At 33.3% G+C, this 18969-nt stretch overlaps 2 protein-coding genes and 3 long non-coding RNA genes across 6 annotated transcripts; 1 reads left to right on the plus strand and 4 right to left on the minus strand.

Moving 5' to 3' along the window:
- Positions 1-229: 229 nt before the first annotated feature.
- LOC112191440 (15.7 kDa heat shock protein, peroxisomal) lies at positions 230-1186 on the minus strand. Its single transcript, XM_024330789.2, has 2 exons — positions 927-1186; positions 230-706 (listed from the first exon to the last, which is right to left on the minus strand). The coding sequence occupies exons 1-2, from the start codon at positions 1066-1068 to the stop codon at positions 411-413; spliced, it is 438 nt and encodes a 145-aa protein (XP_024186557.1). The 5' UTR covers positions 1069-1186; the 3' UTR covers positions 230-410.
- A 796-nt stretch (positions 1187-1982) lies between these two features.
- On the minus strand, positions 1983-5276 carry LOC112193619. 2 transcript variants are annotated; one of them, XR_005808812.1, is made up of 6 exons: positions 4814-5276; positions 3422-3629; positions 3166-3224; positions 2931-3020; positions 2567-2723; positions 1983-2470 (listed from the first exon to the last, which is right to left on the minus strand). It is a non-coding gene; the product is annotated as an uncharacterized LOC112193619 (long non-coding RNA). The 2 variants fall into 2 exon arrangements; XR_002933945.2 differs by having other exon boundaries at positions 3422-3649.
- Positions 5277-6413: 1137 nt separating this feature from the next.
- On the minus strand, positions 6414-8372 carry LOC121052360. Its single transcript, XR_005808814.1, has 3 exons — positions 8333-8372; positions 7061-7133; positions 6414-6479 (listed from the first exon to the last, which is right to left on the minus strand). It is a non-coding gene; the product is annotated as an uncharacterized LOC121052360 (long non-coding RNA).
- Positions 8373-11092: 2720 nt separating this feature from the next.
- Positions 11093-12775, minus strand: LOC121052359. Its single transcript, XR_005808813.1, has 4 exons — positions 12613-12775; positions 12362-12433; positions 11741-11790; positions 11093-11147 (listed from the first exon to the last, which is right to left on the minus strand). It is a non-coding gene; the product is annotated as an uncharacterized LOC121052359 (long non-coding RNA).
- Positions 12776-16824: 4049 nt separating this feature from the next.
- On the plus strand, positions 16825-17895 carry LOC121052314 (protein ALP1-like). The gene is made up of 3 exons (XM_040517047.1): positions 16825-16908; positions 16995-17220; positions 17322-17895. The coding sequence occupies exons 1-3, from the start codon at positions 16825-16827 to the stop codon at positions 17828-17830; spliced, it is 819 nt and encodes a 272-aa protein (XP_040372981.1). The 3' UTR covers positions 17831-17895.
- The last annotated feature ends 1074 nt before the right edge of the window (positions 17896-18969 follow it).

The following is an 18969-nucleotide window of genomic DNA, read 5'->3' on the forward strand; positions in this document are numbered from 1 at the left end:
TGACAGCCAGTAATGACTGACATAGTAAATATATTTTGATGTTACTGAACCAAGGCTAATTGCTGTTTAATAAAAAAAGGTCTCGACGAGTTTAGTATTAGAAATGAATACCCGTAGGATTAAGATCTTGGAATGGAAGAATGTCATTCCCTGGTTCCTTAAAAGGGCTAACTTGAGCAACAACTCATTGATGGTTGAAGGAGACATTATCCTTGTGTGTGTGTGTGTGTGTGGGGAAGTTCAAATGAAATATAATTTAGTGATCCTCATCCAGTTCATATGTATATTACATGCTTAAGTTGATACATGTTTATTTGATTATTACGTGCTGTAGCAGTAGCACAATACCTATGCATATTCTCAGCAGCAACTAGCAGCAAGCAGCCTAGCTAGGGTGACACATATGCTTATTAGAGCTTGCTGGTAATATTGATATTTCGCACCCTGGATGGTTTAGGAGTAGCATCTTTTGGTACAAGAATGGTGAGCACACCATTCTCCACCTGAGCTTTAATCTGATCCACCTTCACATTATCCGGCAGTTCAATTTCCCGAGAAAACTCTGGTAATGATTTCCCGGCCGTCCCTCTCTCCGCCACGTGCCAAACAATGTCTTTCCCATTGGCCTCCTCTTTCCCACCTTCCCCTTTTATCTGCAAAATGTTGCCTTCTTCGATCTGCACCTTTATCTCTTCCTTCCTAAAACCTATATGTCTCGGTCAAAATATAATACAGAATTCAGCAAACAAACTCAGATAAACATCCCAGTAACAAAAATGGTTCAGTCCTTAAAACCCATCAGAGAGAAAGACTTGTTTGATCTCTCAAATTGGTAAACTAAACGTGATACAATACCCCACAAGTACAAAAGATCAATGGCAGATGAGCTCAAATAAAAACCCAATGCAAAGTGAAGAGTGGGGTACCTGGAACATTGAATTTGAATATGTGGGCAGTTGGGGATTCAAGCCAGTCCATGAGTGCCGTAGAACCGGACCAGCGCTCTCGGAAAACTGGAGGACTCCAGAGGAATCGCCTGAATGGGTGCCCAAATAGGCCGTCAGCCATTGTTTGTTTGCTCTGTTTCTGAAGGGTGTCTGTTGTGTTGTGCAAATGGAACAAAAGAAGAAGATGGTGTGGATTGCTTTAAAAACTTCATGGGAGTGATCCCAGAAGGTTCTATTTGGAACTTCTCGTGATCGTCAGTCTTATCTGTTTCCTTGGTGGTCTACTACATACAACATTCGCGAACTTTGAGCAGCGATAGCCTACGGCCACAACTATTATTATCTTGGTAAATCTATGACCAGGATTGATATATTTTCTTTCATTAACCATACGAGCAATGGTACCCGCGCTTTGCTGCGTGATTTGTTGTTGGTAATAATTTACAATAATGAAAGATATAATTGAAAATGATTTTATTTTTATTTTTTTTGTAAAACGGGAAAAATGACTTTATTATTGATCAAACTGATAAAATACCATATATTATATCAATTGCAATAGTATTTTTGTGAAGAGACACAAACTGTTCCTGATTGAATTGCTCTAGAAAGTACTTCCATATCATTTGATTCCTCCAAGCCTTTGATTTCCATTACCACATTGTTCTGTGATAGAATATGTATCCCTCTAGACAATCAGCTTTCTGTTTTCGCTGTGCAACAGTTGTATCCAGCGGCATTAGCAGTACCTCACCAGGACGGAACTCCCTCTTGAATTCAATTTTCTTATCAGTCAGACTTGATTTGGCAAACCAAAGTCATTAACTGCTCTTTCTCATCCCCAAATGGATATTCTTTTACAAAGTACTTAGTGGCCAAGAAGAAGCCTCCACTTAATGTCTCGATGCATCACCTTTGGTTCAATGACTGCAAAAAGTATATCTTGTGACTTGTTGAATAAGAACAACACGTTGGCATCAAAGGCAAAGTGAGATATCTATGGTGACAAATACCTCCATGAAGTTACTACTCCAAGTTTCCATTGTTGACATACATGCAGTATATCTGAGATAAACATAACTCGCGATACTACGCTTTGCCGCAGGTAGTATAAATGCATTCTACTCATATAACAATTGTAAATTGCTTTTTTCCTAACTGAACTAACAACTAACAAAAATCAAACGAAGAGGATTCAAATAAGAAACCAACCCAAAATCAGAAAAGAACATTCACAGGTTAAATATTCTGCCCCACTTCTAAATGCATTATGTGTCACATTCTCACTTCACATTCAGTGAAGATGGCAGCTCTTTTCAACTGATCCAATTGTTCATAGGTGAAAATTTTCAAGTTAGGCATCTTCTTTTCCAAGCTCTTTAAAACCTCTGATAGTGTTTTGCAATCTAGTAGCTCCTCTTGATTGTGTGTAGTCTATGATGGGGAAGCACGGGTTTCATTGAAACTGGTTCATTACACTCACTGTCCAATTCACCACCAAGGCAAGGAAAAAATATCCTTTCCTGATCAATGAAAGCAGAGGACATTAGTATTCATCATGGCACTGCATTTGACTTCAATATAGAGGAAATTAATATTAGTACAATTAAGTGTGGTACCTCAACGTGTGTTGGGGTTGGGTATTCAATCATTGATTCAAGTAGTTGAGAAGCTACATGATCAACCTGAGCAATCATGACTCCATAGGAAGCTTCAATGATTTTTTCCTGCTTGTGAATGGCTTTGAAGCTCTCAATTTTCACCAAAACTCTAGATCTGCAAACAATCCCAAAAGATAAAATCAATTTTATATAAATAGAAAGCATAGATCTTTCAAGATTAAAGAAAGCTATACATTAGCTGCTACATAACAGAAACCAAAGGTGTATTCCCAAAAAATAAAAAAATTATAGAAATTTTTCTCCCTCTTCTCCTCTATGCAAAAATATGATACCAAGTATAAGCTGATTTGTTATACCACACCTTCATTCTTAACAACTCATGGTCTTGGACAGGAAGGGAAGATCTCCACCAGGGGATAACCCCCTTCAACTGTGATGATAGCAGCCTGGACTGCAGGGAAATTATTTAAACCTTTTAAAATGTATGCACTGAAGTCTCATGGGCTTTAAACATACTACTCAAAAATAATTGAAATAAATCCACCAAAAGAGACAATCAATATTCAGTACATTAGATAATAGTGTTCGAACAAAACCTCATTGTTAATTTCATATATTGGCAATCAGATCACTCCAGCTCTTCCAATTCGTCATACTGCATAAAAATTAGAGAACAAAAGAACAATACTTTTTTAGTATAGTAATCGACCAAACTGATGCAGCAACTTTCTTTACATGCATAAATGATATACTATTACCTCAGTAGTAGGAAAAGAGTCAGATGTGTAATTACTAAAAGATAAATTTGTGCTGCTTAGACTTAAAATTGCAATGATAAGCATAGACTTTTACCTCATCAAGATCAGTTCATCTTCTCTCCAAAGTAGAAGTATTCCTGTTTAGCCCCAACCTTTGAAATTCAGCTTCAAGTTCAGCCTCTATTTTACTCATCGAATCTGAACTTACACGAACTCTACCAACATAGTTGGTTCATTTTCTGTTCAGGAGATTTGTTCTAATTCGAATATCAGTAACAATCATCCTGTGATCCTCTGGTGTGCTGTTCCAAACAATAACCTCCTAACATAAAAAAAAATATAAAAAAAATATATAGGAGAAGCTGATAATGAATCTGAAAAGCATTTAGCTAACGTTTCCTTTAAAATATATATGAAGCCACAGCTGTGATTCTTTATACTGGAAGATACGTAACTATGTGATTACGTACCACTCTCCATTTCCTGCCCTACAATATTCCCGGAGACATTCAGATGATGTACTGAATACAAAATATACTGACAGATTCTTTTCGAATAATGATGAATGCAAAATGCCTATTATAGAAACCTTAGATACTGGTATATTGTCTACCGCTATCACTTGTAAATTTAGGGGTAGATTTGTTTACTCAAAATCTAATGAAATGAAATTGAAAAAACTCAGGAAATTATTTCTGGGAAGCAAAACTCACAATAGATGAATTTATAATAAATTATACAACAGAAAGTTCAAGTATAAATATTAATAAAGTTAGCCTGCAACTTCAGAAACTAAACCTTAACAGGTGTGTGAACCTATAGCTCTTAAGGAAGCATGAGTTGCGGCAAGAAAAGTTTGAAGGATCTTCCAAGTGATTACTCCTCAATATAAGACACTCAAATTGTGGATCAGTTCTTTTACTATGGGTGACTGTCAATGAAAGGTTTTTTATAGTAGGATGTACCATTATGAGAAATGCAGATTGTAAAACCATAAAAAATGACAAAAGAAAATCAAAGAAAGATTGGAGATTAGAAGAATAAAGACTTGGTCTTCCCATATTTGAAGCATCATTCGTTCAAAGATGCAAGGGTCAGTCTTAGAATCAAAATCTTTATTTTTATTCTATTTGGACCTGGGACGACAACCTCATTGAATGATAACCATATTTTCATATGATTTCCATTTCTGACATGTACAGACAACATGTTGGATCTTGTATCTATTTTTCTGTTTCGTAAGTAAATAGATCAAATCTATACAAACTAATCCAAAAGTGCCAAACCCAAAAGATTTTGAAACAGCTAAACATAAAATCTATCAAATCCATATTTTTTTATAGTATTTGAAACAACTATACTCTGTGTTTCAATGCAATTAAAAACAGAAACATAAATTAATCACAAATTCAGAAATAGAAATTTAAGTAAGAAAGAACTCACAACTCACAAATTAAAAAAGCAAATTGGCTCAGAGACAACTTACCTCGTACTCAGATGATGAGGTGACAATCTCCTTTTGTGAATATCAGCTATCTCTCTCTCTATGTCTTTGTGCAAAGCAAAGCAAACAATCACAGCCAATCTCTCTATTTCTGTGTGGATCGTTCTTGATAAGTGATCAAATTGAAATGGATCAAAATACCTGAAAATATAACCAAAGACAGCACAGCTTAGTGGAAGTTGAAACATGAAGCTAGATAACTGAATTTTTATTTTGTATGATGTAAGACGTACGATCGATGTACAATTAAGCTAAACGCATAAGAATTCAGTCAGTATCTAAGCTCTCAGTATCATTATTGCCTTCACTTCAAATTAAATGTCAAACAATTACATCCACTGGAAAGACAATAGGAAAATGGACAACCATATACTGGTAGCCCCAAAATCATATAGCTAAAGCTTGTCCCAATCTCCAGTTTCTCTTTCTAAAGCACCAACACAAACAAAACAGAAATAACTATACTCTATAATATTTGAAACAACTATACTCTTTGTTTCAATGCAATTAAAAAGAGAAACATGAATTAATTCCCCACATTAATTGACCAACCAAAACAGAAATAAGATGAGTTAAAAACAGAAACATAGATTAATCACAAATTCAGATATAGAAATTAAAAAAACAAAGAACCCACAACTCACAAATTAAAAAGCGAATTGGCTCAGAGACAACTAACCTTGTACTGAGATGATGAGGTCAGAATCTCCTTTTCTGAATATCAACTATCTATCTCTCTATGTTTTTGTACGTGCAAAGGAAAGCAAACAATCACAACCAACCTCTATTTCTCTGTTTAGCCAACACAAACAAAACAAAAGGTGCAAGCAAGAAATTTAAAACAAAATGCCTCACCCTTGATTTTAAACTGTAGAGCTTTGACAGTTTAGCTGCTGTTCCGTTTTAAACCTGCAGAAAAGAGGCCGGTCAGCTACAACCTTTGGTACTTCGTAATACAATTGAGGTATACTGCGTTTTACGTACAGAAATAAATTGAAAGTATTTTGTGAATTAAACAAAAAAGAATGAATCAGTGGTATCATTGCAATTTGAAAGAGGAGTTCCAATTAAATGTGCTGCTATCTAAGCATTTGTAGTACCCAACCAAACAAAAAAAAAATTAACAAACAAAAAACAACAACAACAGAGCTGGAGGATAGAAGTTCTTAACAGTGGGATCCTTGTCTAAATATGAAAAGAGAAGAAAAGAAGAAAGAAAAAAAGAGAAGAATGAATGTTCTGATATACATAACACAAAAGAAGGCTTAATTAACAAACTGCAAGCAAAGTTCTTTCATACTCGGCTTAAGAACACAAAGGAAAAAACCAAAACAATCAAAATGTTCAATGAAGATAAAGAAGTTTGGCACTCCAAAAAGCCTGTCCACTCACAATTGAACTGGCTATTTTATTTGTTTATGTGATGGTCCATAATTCCATATTCCAGCTGAAGATGTAAATTCCAACATTAAATAACAAAGATATCTATTACAGACATGAATGAAACATAAGAATAGTTTCACCAAAAAAAAGAAAAGAAAAATCAAAACAGAGGCAGTATAAAATAAAAATTAATACCTTTCAATTGGCACGGTTCTATCAATAAAGAAACTCTGATTTGCAACTGGACTGGAACGTGAATGTCAACCTATTTGCAAAGTTTGGAAACAGTTAGTTCAGAACCATGGTCAGCACCAATACAAACCATATTAACATTTATAAAGTAGAAGTAAACATGGAATAAAAAACTGAGACATAAGAATAATCCAAAACACGATTAGCATCAATACAAACCGTATTAACATTTATAAAATCTATACCATGAATACAAACCATATTAACAATTCCAAAACCAAAAACAAACTGAGGTGAAGTACAAGATAAAAATTCAACTCTACTAAAGATAAATAAAAATGGGTTGGTTCTCCTGAATGAAAATTTTCACAAAACATGGGTATTCATTACCAAAGGCTTAAATCTTGTCCTCCTTTTTGCCTTTTTTTTCCCTTTCGAAAAAAAGAAGAAAGAATTTAGAAACTCTATCTATATTACAGATTGGAAATGTAGCAACAAACAAACATATAAGCCAATGAATAAAGCAAACATTGTAAACAGAAAAACAAATCAAACCAAATCGAAAGTCAAAACATCAAGAAGTAAAGGAATATATAGCATGCATCAACCATCAGAGCCCCATAAACAGAAAAATGAACCACTGAAAATTTTTACCTGCAGTCAACAGTGATGTCGATTCAATGCCTGCAAAATCTGTAATCGTTGTCTCAGTTTTCCTACAGCAGACCTGCATAAATAGACAAATTAGAGATGTTAAACAATTATCAATTGTTTATTGGCTCCAATCAAGATTGTTGAAATAAACATGGTGTTTTAAGGCAAGGACTGCTGAAAACGCATCCCTACACTTATTTCTACATTTTGGGAGTTTGGTGCAGAACTCGAATTGTTAAATTAGAAAGCTGACATTTTAATTTCCAAAATTTTGAATGTTAACTATCTTTGTTCCACACCAACATACAGCAACAAACAACTTTCTAGAGTAAAAAGACCATAAGCATTTTCAGGGATTAATAATGATTATCAAAAGCTACTTAAGGTCTGATTGTAGAACACGACGAAATCAAAACCTTAATGCGGAGTACTTGTTTTGATAAGACGACAGCAACAATATCAATAACATATCAACAAATACTAATTCTTTGCATTAATACTGATCTGTATTTGGGGTTCTTGTTTCCAGAGAAGAATACACACATGTAGAATTTAAAGAATGATATCGCAGAAACAGGCGATCAATGTTTTAACTTCTGACTTAAAGTCACAGGAAACTAATGACTTTATGGATCAAAGGCAAGTAATCCAAAACAAAGCCAGCATCAAAAAACTTAACCCATCAGAAGCTAATCTTAAACTTAATAAGACAAAAAATGAGAATATCTTATTGAAGCTTGCATAAATTTCCTGAGTAATAAAAAAGAAACAAATGTGATTCAGATTGAAGAACCAAAACTCAACAATATTCATGTGGAAAAGCAATAGAAATAGGCTCAATTCATTGTATAATGAAAGGTTCAAAACAGGTGTAAAAAAACGTATAAAATTTATGAATATGAATTTATTGCAGATTAATTTTAAGGTGTTAAAAAAAAAAAATGCTTAAGATCAAAATACCAACAGAATTTGGCAGAGAGCTAATACAAATCTAAAGTAAGGCAATCAAAGTTAATTAAGTATATCCATTTGTAAAATTGAGTTTAACATTAAACAGAGAGAGTGAAAACAGTTGAAACCAACTTAAATGGTTGATTTCAATAAGCAAGAGATGTTTTTTAAAATCCATTTGAAAATCATAACAACAATTTGAACAGAGCAGGCCAATCAGAAGTATCAATTCTTTATTACCAAAACTACTGAAAACAGTGATTTCTAATATCTAAAGCACACCAACTACATTTTGTATACAAAGAATTTGAAAATCTATACCCGAAGCTGAAGAATCCGCCTGCAAACTGTTCCTAAAATCTGCAAAATACAGTGGCAACAATCAGAGAATTTAATAATATCATCAGTATACACACTATAAACTAAGTGGAAAAATTATCTAATATAATTTTATAGTGTATACCTGAATAACAATAAAAAAGCAAGATAACATTGATCGATAGACAAAGGAACAGCAGCAGCAAAACAATGCTAAGATTCTTTTGCATAAAATCTGTAGAAGCCAAATAAAACAACAATGAAACATTGAAATTGATTGTTAAACTACAAACACTAATTTCAATACAAAGTTTCTGTATGCGAAAAAGAAAAAGAAAAAGAAGAAGTTAGTTTTGATATCAGAGGCCAGACATATAGAAATATTTGATTCATTTATTGTTCAGACTATACGAACATCAGAATTTTAGTTTGATCTTACAATTTATGATCAGTTTCCTTCCATATTCAATACATTGCCTATACTTAATTACTTTCAATCTATGAGGGATATTAATTTTGACCACAGGTTGGATGCTAAAGGTACTGCAGAGTGGGCTGTAGACAACTGTACTATTGCCTAAACTTACGTACGTAGTAACATAACTGCATTTTACTAAATGAACTAAAGTAATCGGACAATATGACAGATAAGGATGAAATTTCAATAAATGCTTATTATAGCATCAGTTTCAGAATCATCAACTCCCATGCTTGATTTTATAATCAGTTTATAAAACTTACCTCACAATTTATAATCAGTTTCCTTCTATACTCAATAACTCATTGACTGATACAAATTGTGATAGACGACAATTGTAATCATTGACAGAGAAAAAGGGAAACTCAAATGGAACTAATTCAGATTGGATCAACAAAATGCGGAGGACACAAAAATGATTTAGCAGTGGGTGCCTATTTTAATATATTGGAGTCGACTAATACTATTTCGTAAAGATACTCTAGTTTGAATATACACAGTTGATCATTTCTGTTTCGGATAAATGTAGAAACTAAGCCTTAATGGGTGTGTAAAGGTATAGCTGCCAAACAAAAGAAAACAATTCATACTATGATTGTCCTATCCAAATTGATATACAAAATCATATCTAACTTCGTTAAATTGCAGACACAAAAACAAACTCGCATTATTAGGGAATTCTGTACTTCAGTGCTTTCTAAATCAATTGCTAAATTCATAATTACGCTCTAGATCCAATTCCTTGGTGACTGCCTTTGTCCTAAACATCTTACCTCTTAAAGAAGCTATCTCCCTCACTCTCCACAGCCTAGCTTAGGAAGTATATAAGAAAGTCAAATTATGGATCACTTCTTCAACTGTAGTTAATTGCGAATGAAAGCCTTTTTATAGTAGGATGTAAGATTAAGAAAAAAAGAGATCATAATAATGATAAAAAAAATGAGAAAAGAAAATCAAACGAAGATAGGAGATTAGAAGAAGGCACACTTGGTCTTCCCATACTTGTACCATCATTCGTTCAAAGATGCAGGGGTCCCTCTTAGAATTAAAATCTTTATTTTTATTAGTTGCTGAACTGAACTAAACTCAATAAATCCCTTTAAAGACAACACCATCATTCGTTCAAAGATGCAGGGGTCCCTCTTACAATTAAAATCTTTATTTTTATTAGTTTCTGAACTGAACTAAACTCAATAAATCCCTTTAAAGACAACAACATTCTTTTACTTCCAGTAAAACCTGATCACCCAAAAACAGTAACACTTTTTTTCACTATTCTTCTACTTATTTTTATTATAAATTTTCTCTTATTGATAACTCTTCCTTTTTCTTCTTCACAGTTATATATAAAACTCACACAACAATATACCCGAGAGACTTTTCATTTTCCAATAAAAAACTTTCATATTAGTTGCATATTTTTCATTTCGGATCTTCCTTGTTTGGTGATTTGCTGCCATGGATTGAAATATTTCAGCTCAAGAAAGCAACCACAATATCTTAAAAGCTGCGCTGAGAGGTACACCCCAAGATTGAAATAGGGCGAAAGGAATTGACAGACCATAGACACATCCATACTCCAGGGTATGCAGCTCATAGGCAAGTATAATTCTAAAAACAACTTGTCATGCATAACATGCATGAAAACAAAAGACTCAGACCTCAAATTGCACCAAATTCATAGACAATACTTCCCACGTTTGAAATTTTTACAGAGATTTGTTTATAGCCATAGCGGAATTAAAGCCTAATAATAGTGAATAGTCCATGGAAATAACCATTCCTCAGATACTAAGGTCTTTTTTCACTTAATCGAAGCATGTAGTAAACACCCGAAGTAGCCATTATAATAGCAATTTGAAAACTAACAAAATCGTTTACACAAACCACCTTTAAAATCAAAAGCAACTCATTTTAAATCAAATTGGTTAACATTGATTGCTATTGATTTTCAAATGCCTAATGTTTAAAACACTGATATAGTAATATCTGAAGCTGCCATAAAATTTAGGCTAAGCAAATTATACCTAAAGCTTTAAAATTAGATTATGGAATCAGATTGGTTAACATCGATTGGCATTGACTGTCATATATCTACTATTTAAAACAGTAATGTCTAAAGCTGCCATAAAATTTAGACTAAGCAACTTATGTCTAAAGCTTTAAAATTAGATTACAATTGGAAAGCTTTCAAGTTATATATCTGGTACTATAATTAGGAATATGAATATATCATTATCACAAAATTGGGAATCATATTAAAATAGCAGAGGAGCTTACCTAAGCTCTGAGATTGTCTTGTAGAAATTGATATGCAAAATGACATTTAACCTTGTTAAACTGCAGGCAGAAAAACTGAGTCATATTTCCAAGTAATCAATCCTCAATATAAGAAAGTCAAATTTTCGATCACTCCTAATTACAGACCACTGAATGAAAATGAAAAAATGACAGAAGAAAATGAAAAAAAGACAGGATATTAGAAGAAGAGACACCTCGTCTTCTTATACTTCAACCATCATTCATTCAAACATGCACGGGTTAATCTTACGATCAAAATCTTTATTTATATTCTATTTGGACGTGGGACAACAATCTCAGTGAATTATAACCATATTTTCATATCATTTCCGTTTCTCACATGTATATAGAATAGGTTGGACATTGTTGTTATTTTGGAAAACAGTTAAGTAAATACATCAAATGTATACAAACTGATCCGAAAGTGCTAAACCCAAAATATTTTGAAACACGTAGATATAAAATTTATCAAATGTATCAGTTTTTATAATATTTGAAACAACTATACTCTTTCTTTCAGTACAATTAGAAACAGAAACATAAGTTTATCACAAATTCAGGAGTACAAATAAAAAAAATAAAAAACTCACAGCTCAGAAAAGAAAAACCAAATCGGCTTAGAAACAACTAACCTTCTACTCAGATGATGACGTGAAAATTCCCTTTTGTGAACATCAGCTATCTGTGCAAAGCAAAGCAAACAATCACACCCAATCTCTCTATTTCTTTGTGCATCATTCTTCATAAGCTATCAATTTGAAACGGATAGCACAACCAAGCTTTAATAATTTCACAATGCATTCTGTTCTACAAACTTTTTAACTGATTCTACATGTAGTGGTCTAATTCTTTTGATTTTAAGAGCAATATTTGGCTTCAATACGTGTTCTTGTTAAAAAAGACCAAGTCCAAAGATTCAAACACATTTCTTAAGTTGATACAATATTGTATGATACTACTTGCATTAAGCGGAGGTTTTTTTGACTACATCATCTTACTGACCTAGTGGTACTCAATTTTGTATCTGCGAAGTAGTAGTACTCCTACTTGCATTAAGTGGAGGTTTTTTTGGCTACATCCTCAATTTTGTATGTGCGAAGTAGTAGTACTCCAGTTTCTATATAAACAGCCCTTTAAAATGAACACTTACTGTGTCTAACCCATCTTTTGTCTAATATACAATATTCATAAGAGCAATGGCAATGGCAATGAAAGGAGATTTTACCAAACATATACCCAAATCAAACACACACCTCTTCCAAAACCCAGCAACCTCTTCGACCAAATTCTTCAACCTCTCCACTTCTTTCTCCTACCCCAACAATCTACCATCAAAATCAAAAACCTTACATCAAATCGAAAGGAATAGACCCTACAACTTCAAATCAAATTCAATGAACCAAGAATCAACCAAGAAGACCCCCAACAAAAGTATCATCCCCCTCAAAAAGATCTAACAAAAGAAGAAAAAATCCAACAACAAACACCACAGAACGATTCAAACCACAAATCCAATGTCTTTTCTTTCTTCTCTCTTCTTTCCAGAGCTCATAGATCTTCTGCTTTCGTCTCTTCTATTCCTCTTTTGTCTCTGCTCACTTCTTTCGCTTTAGTTGATCTTGATGGTCTTTTCTTTCTGCTCTCTTCTTTCCACGGCTCACAGATCTTCCGCTTTCGTCTCTTCTATTCCTCCTTTCTCTCTACTCTTTCTTTTGTTGATCTTGATGGAAGAGCGAGGACAAAAATGACTTTTTGACCAGCTTGATATTCTCCTCAACAGTGAGGACACAAACGGCTTTTCCAACACTTCCTATGAACAGTGCAACAGTGTTATTCTCCCTTTATATATAGTATAATTTTCTTTCATTAACTATTTGCTAATAAGGAAAACAAAAACGAAAAACAAGTGCTAATAAGTGGGGGTATAGACTTTCTTGTTTCGGGCTTAATGTTTAGAGCAAGTCTACCTGTTGGATTTTAGGTCAGAAAATTGTTCACTTTTTATTATACTCAAATACGTACTTCAATTTTTTTTTTTCCATATGTTTTTGATCAATTAGACTACTAAATATAGTTTTTTGTTATCATTTTCCTTATTTATATGTTATACAATAAAATAAAATAAGATAAACATCCATCTAGGTGTTATTAGGCTGGTATTTTGTGCCGAGAAAAACCGTACCAACAGCATCTGTGCAACCCAAAGAAATTGGTAGCTGACATTGTTGGTTACCGAACTCTTGGCACGGTACAACCGTACAGACTTTGCATATACGGTACAGTAACGGTTTCAATTTTCACACACACACACACATGTATACCATATTTTATATTACATGTAAATATCATCTATTCTAATTTATATTTTATGTATCAATCAAAATCGTCTATTAATAATATTTTTATTTGTTATTAAATTACAACCGTCGGATTCAGAAAAAGTTTACAAACCCCTAAAATGGTCAAATCGGGTTCATTCCATTCTCAATTTCTCTCACTCTTTCTCCTTCAACCTCTCAACCCCTCCAACAAACCCTAGAATCTGATTCCATCTCAATTCTCAAATACCATCGATTCATTCCAGTATTTGAAATCATCACCCTCTTGAAGCTCCATACTCTCACGATCTCACCCATCAATTACTACATATTTCCATTCGAGCATTTCAAAGATTCGAAACATAAAGGCCCGAAACCCAGAAAATCCATTGAAAGGTAATTCTTTTGTTTCCAATTTTATATGTTTACAAAATATATGTTTTTTTTTTGTTATAAATTCGTCTCTTATTATTTCCTTTCTTACTCTGTTGATTGAAGCTCTTTTTTTTAGTTCAAATCTCAAGTAATCAAGCTTGTTTCTAATTCAAACTATGAGCAAACGTTAGGAGTAAGAAGTGATTTTTATGTTGTCAGTGACCTGTGCCATGTTGGTAAGTTATAATTCCAACATTGTAAAGGTCATGAGTTCGATACTCACTGACATATGTAAAGGTGGTAGGCTATGATGTTTTTTTTTTAAGTTATTTTTGCTATTTTTCTTATATTATTGCCTTATTTGGGCTAGGTCTTCAAATTTAAAGTTGGGTTGTTGAAGAATTTTAGCCCAATCACAAACTCAATTGGAGGCCCAACCATACCGAGCCCAACAATTAAGTCGGTATACCGGATTTTGTGGCTGGTAGTGGTATGGTTTCTGTACGTTCCAATCTAAGTTGGTACGTACATGGTATTGGCCCGGAGGCTCGGGTACCGAATCGAACCCAGCCCTAGGCGCTAGGCCCTTCTCCACCCTTCACCTACTGCCTAGCAATTTTTAGAACATTGGCTGCATTTAATATGTATTAGAAGAATATTGTTAAAATTATTCTTATTTGGCCCCCCATTTATATATATTTATACAAATAATAAATAGCTAATTGTTAAAGGAAAAACATATTGTGTGCCTTCGTCAAAGCAATTGACGGAGAGGGAATCAAGGAATCAGTGATTACCATCAATCAACACAATTATAGATCAATCAGCATTCAATGTATTTAATGTAATTAATATTTCCGTTGTAATTTTATCCCTATATAAAGGGACTATGAAATTAAATAAGTAGACAAATTCCAATCCCAATTTTACTTTAACACTAAGGGGGGTGTATTGTATATGGAATTACTGGCACTTTTAAAGAAATCCATGGAATTTAAAAGTTTGGGTGTATTCAATAGAGACTTTTAACAGTCCATAAAAGTCTGGGTGTATTCAATTAGGATTTTAAAAAATCTTTATAAATTCCACCAAAGTCTAGGGGTATTCAATTAGGACTTATAAAAATGAATAGAAGTTTAGGGGTATTCAAAATATCATTCATACATACGGAATTAGAAAATCATGGAAAATCATGGACTTTGTAGTGTTAAGTATAAATACCAAATTCCAATATTTTTCCAGCCACCAGAGCAAAGATTTTGAGCGTGGAAAAGTCTGTCAAAGTTCTTCTCTCTGCGCGTTCAAGGTTGGTCCTCCATCATCTCTCTTTCATGATTTCTTTTTCTTTTCTCTATTATTTTGTGATATCAACCTCTAATACCTAACATGTTCATTGTTGTTGTTGAATTTGATTTTTTTTTTTTTTTTTCAATTGTGATGCTTGGAACCCTAATATTATCATCAACTCCTAAAACAAAGCCAAATAATGTATATGCCTAATGCTTTTACGGTTCGATCATAGTCCTGCATACTATTGCGGTTATTGCTATTGTCGTCGCTTGTTTGCTGCGTATGTTTCTTCTTCTTTGTTTTTCTCGCTAGGTTTTCTGTTTCTTTTGTATTTGTTGCTGTCCTATATGGCATGGTTCTCTTTTTTTTTGCTACTGCTTTGCCCTTGTGGCTCTTAAGTTCGGGTAGATTAGCCAAACGGTGGGTGGTTTTTTTTTTTTTTTCCTTCATGCCAGAACTTATTTTCTATACCTAATAGTGTGTGTGATTTTACCCTGCATTGAGATGGGACTTATGTTGACAATCTCATGTCAACTTTCTTAAAATGATAGTAATGTCAAAGGTGCGATTTGGTTCAAGCTTTGGGTGAATCTATACAGAGTTATTAATTTTCATTCAAATTTTGCTTTAACCCTTCAATTTGAAGCCAATGTTGGCCACCACTAAAGTCGGCAATGGCTGATAAAATTATGTCAGGTTATTTATTTTCTTTTTCTAAAATTTTAGTGTTCTTTTTTATGCTTTGAGAATATTATATGTATGTTGAGCAGAGCTTTAATGTTAGAAATTTTACTTTGGGATTACAGAGTAGTAGGTTGAGTAAATAGGATCACTGAATGTTCAAAGAGTTAATGCAGCTAAGTTTGTAGTCAGCTGAGAGATAGGAATATTGTTCTGGAGTTTTGATTCATGTTGGTTGGGCAAATTGCCATGATGACAGTTGTCTGGTACCTTGATTCAGTTTTGTCATCTTTATGGACCTCAATTTCTTTAGGATTCAGATTCTTTTTATTTTCTCCTTCAAATTCCCATGGAAACAGATCGTGATCAAGTTTTGGGGTTATGAGAGTCTGATTTGTGCAATTTATGAGTACTGTTTATAATCATATTGTATGGCATGCTATAAAAAACAAACAAGTGTGGATCAAAATGTAATTGAATGAATTATGAAACAAAGAAAAATTAATCAAAGAGAAGTTGGCTAGGTAATAATCAATATGAACAATGTATCAAAATTTGCTATTTTTGTCTCTGCACCCAATTGTCTGAGTTGGTTCCTTTTGTATGCTTAATGCATGTTTAAAGAAAAGAAGAACAAAAAAAAAAAACCTTGCATACGTTTTGAAGTAATGCTTCTTACCAGAATGATTCCTTATCCCTAGTAGCCAAAATCATTGCTCTTAATATGAATAGATTCAAGCTGATGAAGGATACCAGCAACTCTTCTTTACTTTATTATTTTGTTGTGTCAGAAAGCAATTTAGGAGAGTATGAAAACAGGACATTGGTGCATGTTTATATTGATATACACACCTGATAGTTGTGCGTCTTGATAACAGAAGGGTTGTCATTTGGGGTCTAATATCTTTCTTGTTTCTTTGTGGAGCCATGTACCTTGGACTTCTAATTTTTTTTTTTCCAGTCTATACTTCCCTTATGTTTATATTGTTCTGAATTATAATGTTTTGATTGATAAAAGTTGCATGTATGATTACTTTTACGCAATCGTATAGATGGGAGATTCACAAGGGAATGGTAAAAGAAAAGATTACAAAACTTGGAATGCTGAAGAGAGCAATGTTTTGCTTCAACTTATGGTTAATTATTTATTTCATTGTACAGTAATGAAGATATTATTTCATTTTTTCTTTTCAGCTATTGATATCTTTTTTCATTATTTTAGGATTGTGTCGGAGCTATAGATGGCACGCATATTCCTGCAACGGTAGTTGGACGTGAGGTAAGCAGATATCGAAATCGCCATGGGAAGATATCACAAAATGTATTAGCAGCTTGTAACTTTGATTTACAGTTCATATATGTGATTAGTGGATGGGAGGGTTCCGCTCATGATTCAAAAGTGTTGAATGATGCGATTTCTAGACGAAATGGACTCAAAGTGCCACCAGGTATAGTTTTACGTGCATAAAAAAAATTCAGAGTACTTATTACAATTTATGTCATATAACATATATATAACATACTAATTGCACATGTTTTTTATTATTAGGTAAATATTACTTAGGGGACTGCGGATTCCCAAATCGACGTCGGTTCCTAGCTCCATTTCGAGGTACTCGATATCACCTCAAAGATTTTGGTGGTGAAGGAAATCATCCTGTCAATGCAATTGAGTTATTCAATCTTCGCCATGCTTCCTTGAGGAACGTAATTGAGAGAATATTTGGAATATTTAAGTCGCGTTTCACAATCTTCAAATCAGCACCACCATTTTTATATAAGACACAAGCAGAACTAGTTTTGGCTTGTGCAGGACTGCACAATTTTCTTCGACAGGAATGTCGTTCAGATGAATTTCCTCCTGAACCAGAAGAAGATCCGATAGACAATCACGAAGATAATTTTGAATGGGATGATTTTCAAACCCAAGATCAGCAAAGAGAGAATGCTAATGAATGGAGAATGAGTATTGCTACTCATATGTGGACAGATGCCCAACCAAATGCCAACAATGAAAACAATGACAATCAAGAAAGTGAAAATGAGGGAGAAGAATAAATCATATCATTATTTCAAAGACGTCTGCTTATTTGGCATGAAACTTCATCAATGTGTTTTTTTTTCCCTTCTCTTTTTTGGATATCTTTTGGTTTGGTTGATTATATTTGGAGGCTTTTCCTTTATTTTCTTATATGTTTGTTTCATGACATTATTTGAGCTTCTCTGATTCCTACGCTAATGGTCATTAGTTAACATAGCTATGGCATCGTATTTTATTCTCTGACTAATAAACTAGCTTGGTTTTTCTTTTTTATAAGTATTGTGAAATCTACATAAGTCATTCATATAAAGTCTATAGATTTTTACAAATCAGTAAAAATCTGTGCTAAAAATCAGTAAAAGTCAATGGTTTTTAAAAAATCAATAAAAGTCTATGAACTTTTTATAGAATCCATGGACTTTTGAAAAAGTCTATCATTTAAAAAAACTCCACACAAATCCAAATACAATACACCCCCCTAATACATTTTTGTTGGAAAAAGAAACCTCACACGTTTAATTATCAACTTCTTTTTTGCTAGTTGTGGTGCTTAGAGCATCTTTAAAGCATGTTTAGCAAATTCTCTATCTTGACTCCTTTGTTGTTTTAGAAAGCATGTTTAGCTGTTCATCGATTTTAGAAATGGCACTAGACTGCAAACTCCCAGATTGATTTCCCCTTCAACTTTTAGTTATACAACTCCCAACTAAATAAAGAGAGTGATATGAGGCTCTCTATTATTTTTGTTAATTTAAAATATTATTTTTAAGTATTGTGTGTAATTTATACATTTAAACTATTTTTTTCTGGGAAAATAGTCCGTACAGTACCTGACCTTTTCTCCATTCTAAACTTCAGTACCTCACGTTCAGAAAATATCAGAACAGTACCTGAGGTTCTGACCCCGACCGAAGATCGGTACCTGGTGCCGTTACCTTCATTACAAAAACTGACAGCTGGCATATTTTATCATTAAATGACCAATTTACCCTTTTGTTTTTGTTTTCTTTTGTTTTTTCATATAATAAAAAAAAAAAGGCAAAAAAATTTTCTATTAGTTTTAAACTATTTTTAGTTTTGAAAATTTATTTAAATTTTTGGTTTGTCAAATTTTATCTTTCTAACCTGTAGGATTAAACTAGACGTTGTTATGAGT

The sequence above is a fragment of the Rosa chinensis genome, chromosome 3, assembly GCF_002994745.2.
Source record: "Rosa chinensis cultivar Old Blush chromosome 3, RchiOBHm-V2, whole genome shotgun sequence".
In the NCBI taxonomy this organism is placed as follows: domain Eukaryota; kingdom Viridiplantae; phylum Streptophyta; class Magnoliopsida; order Rosales; family Rosaceae; genus Rosa; species Rosa chinensis.

What these genes read in the sequence shown, in the direction of transcription:
- LOC112191440 (XM_024330789.2), bottom strand. Translation starts at nt 1,068, where the DNA reads ATGGCTGACGGCCTATTTGGGCACCCATTCAGGCGATTCCTCTGGAGT. An exon ending in ATTCAAATTCAATGTTCCAG is followed by an intron (nt 707 to 926) that starts GTACCCCACTCT and finishes CGAGACATATAG; the next exon opens with GTTTTAGGAAGGAAGAGATA.
- LOC121052314 (XM_040517047.1), top strand. Translation starts at nt 16,825, where the DNA reads ATGGGAGATTCACAAGGGAATGGTAAAAGAAAAGATTACAAAACTTGG. An exon ending in ATGTTTTGCTTCAACTTATG is followed by an intron (nt 16,909 to 16,994) that starts GTTAATTATTTA and finishes TCATTATTTTAG; the next exon opens with GATTGTGTCGGAGCTATAGA. An exon ending in TGGACTCAAAGTGCCACCAG is followed by an intron (nt 17,221 to 17,321) that starts GTATAGTTTTAC and finishes TTTTATTATTAG; the next exon opens with GTAAATATTACTTAGGGGAC.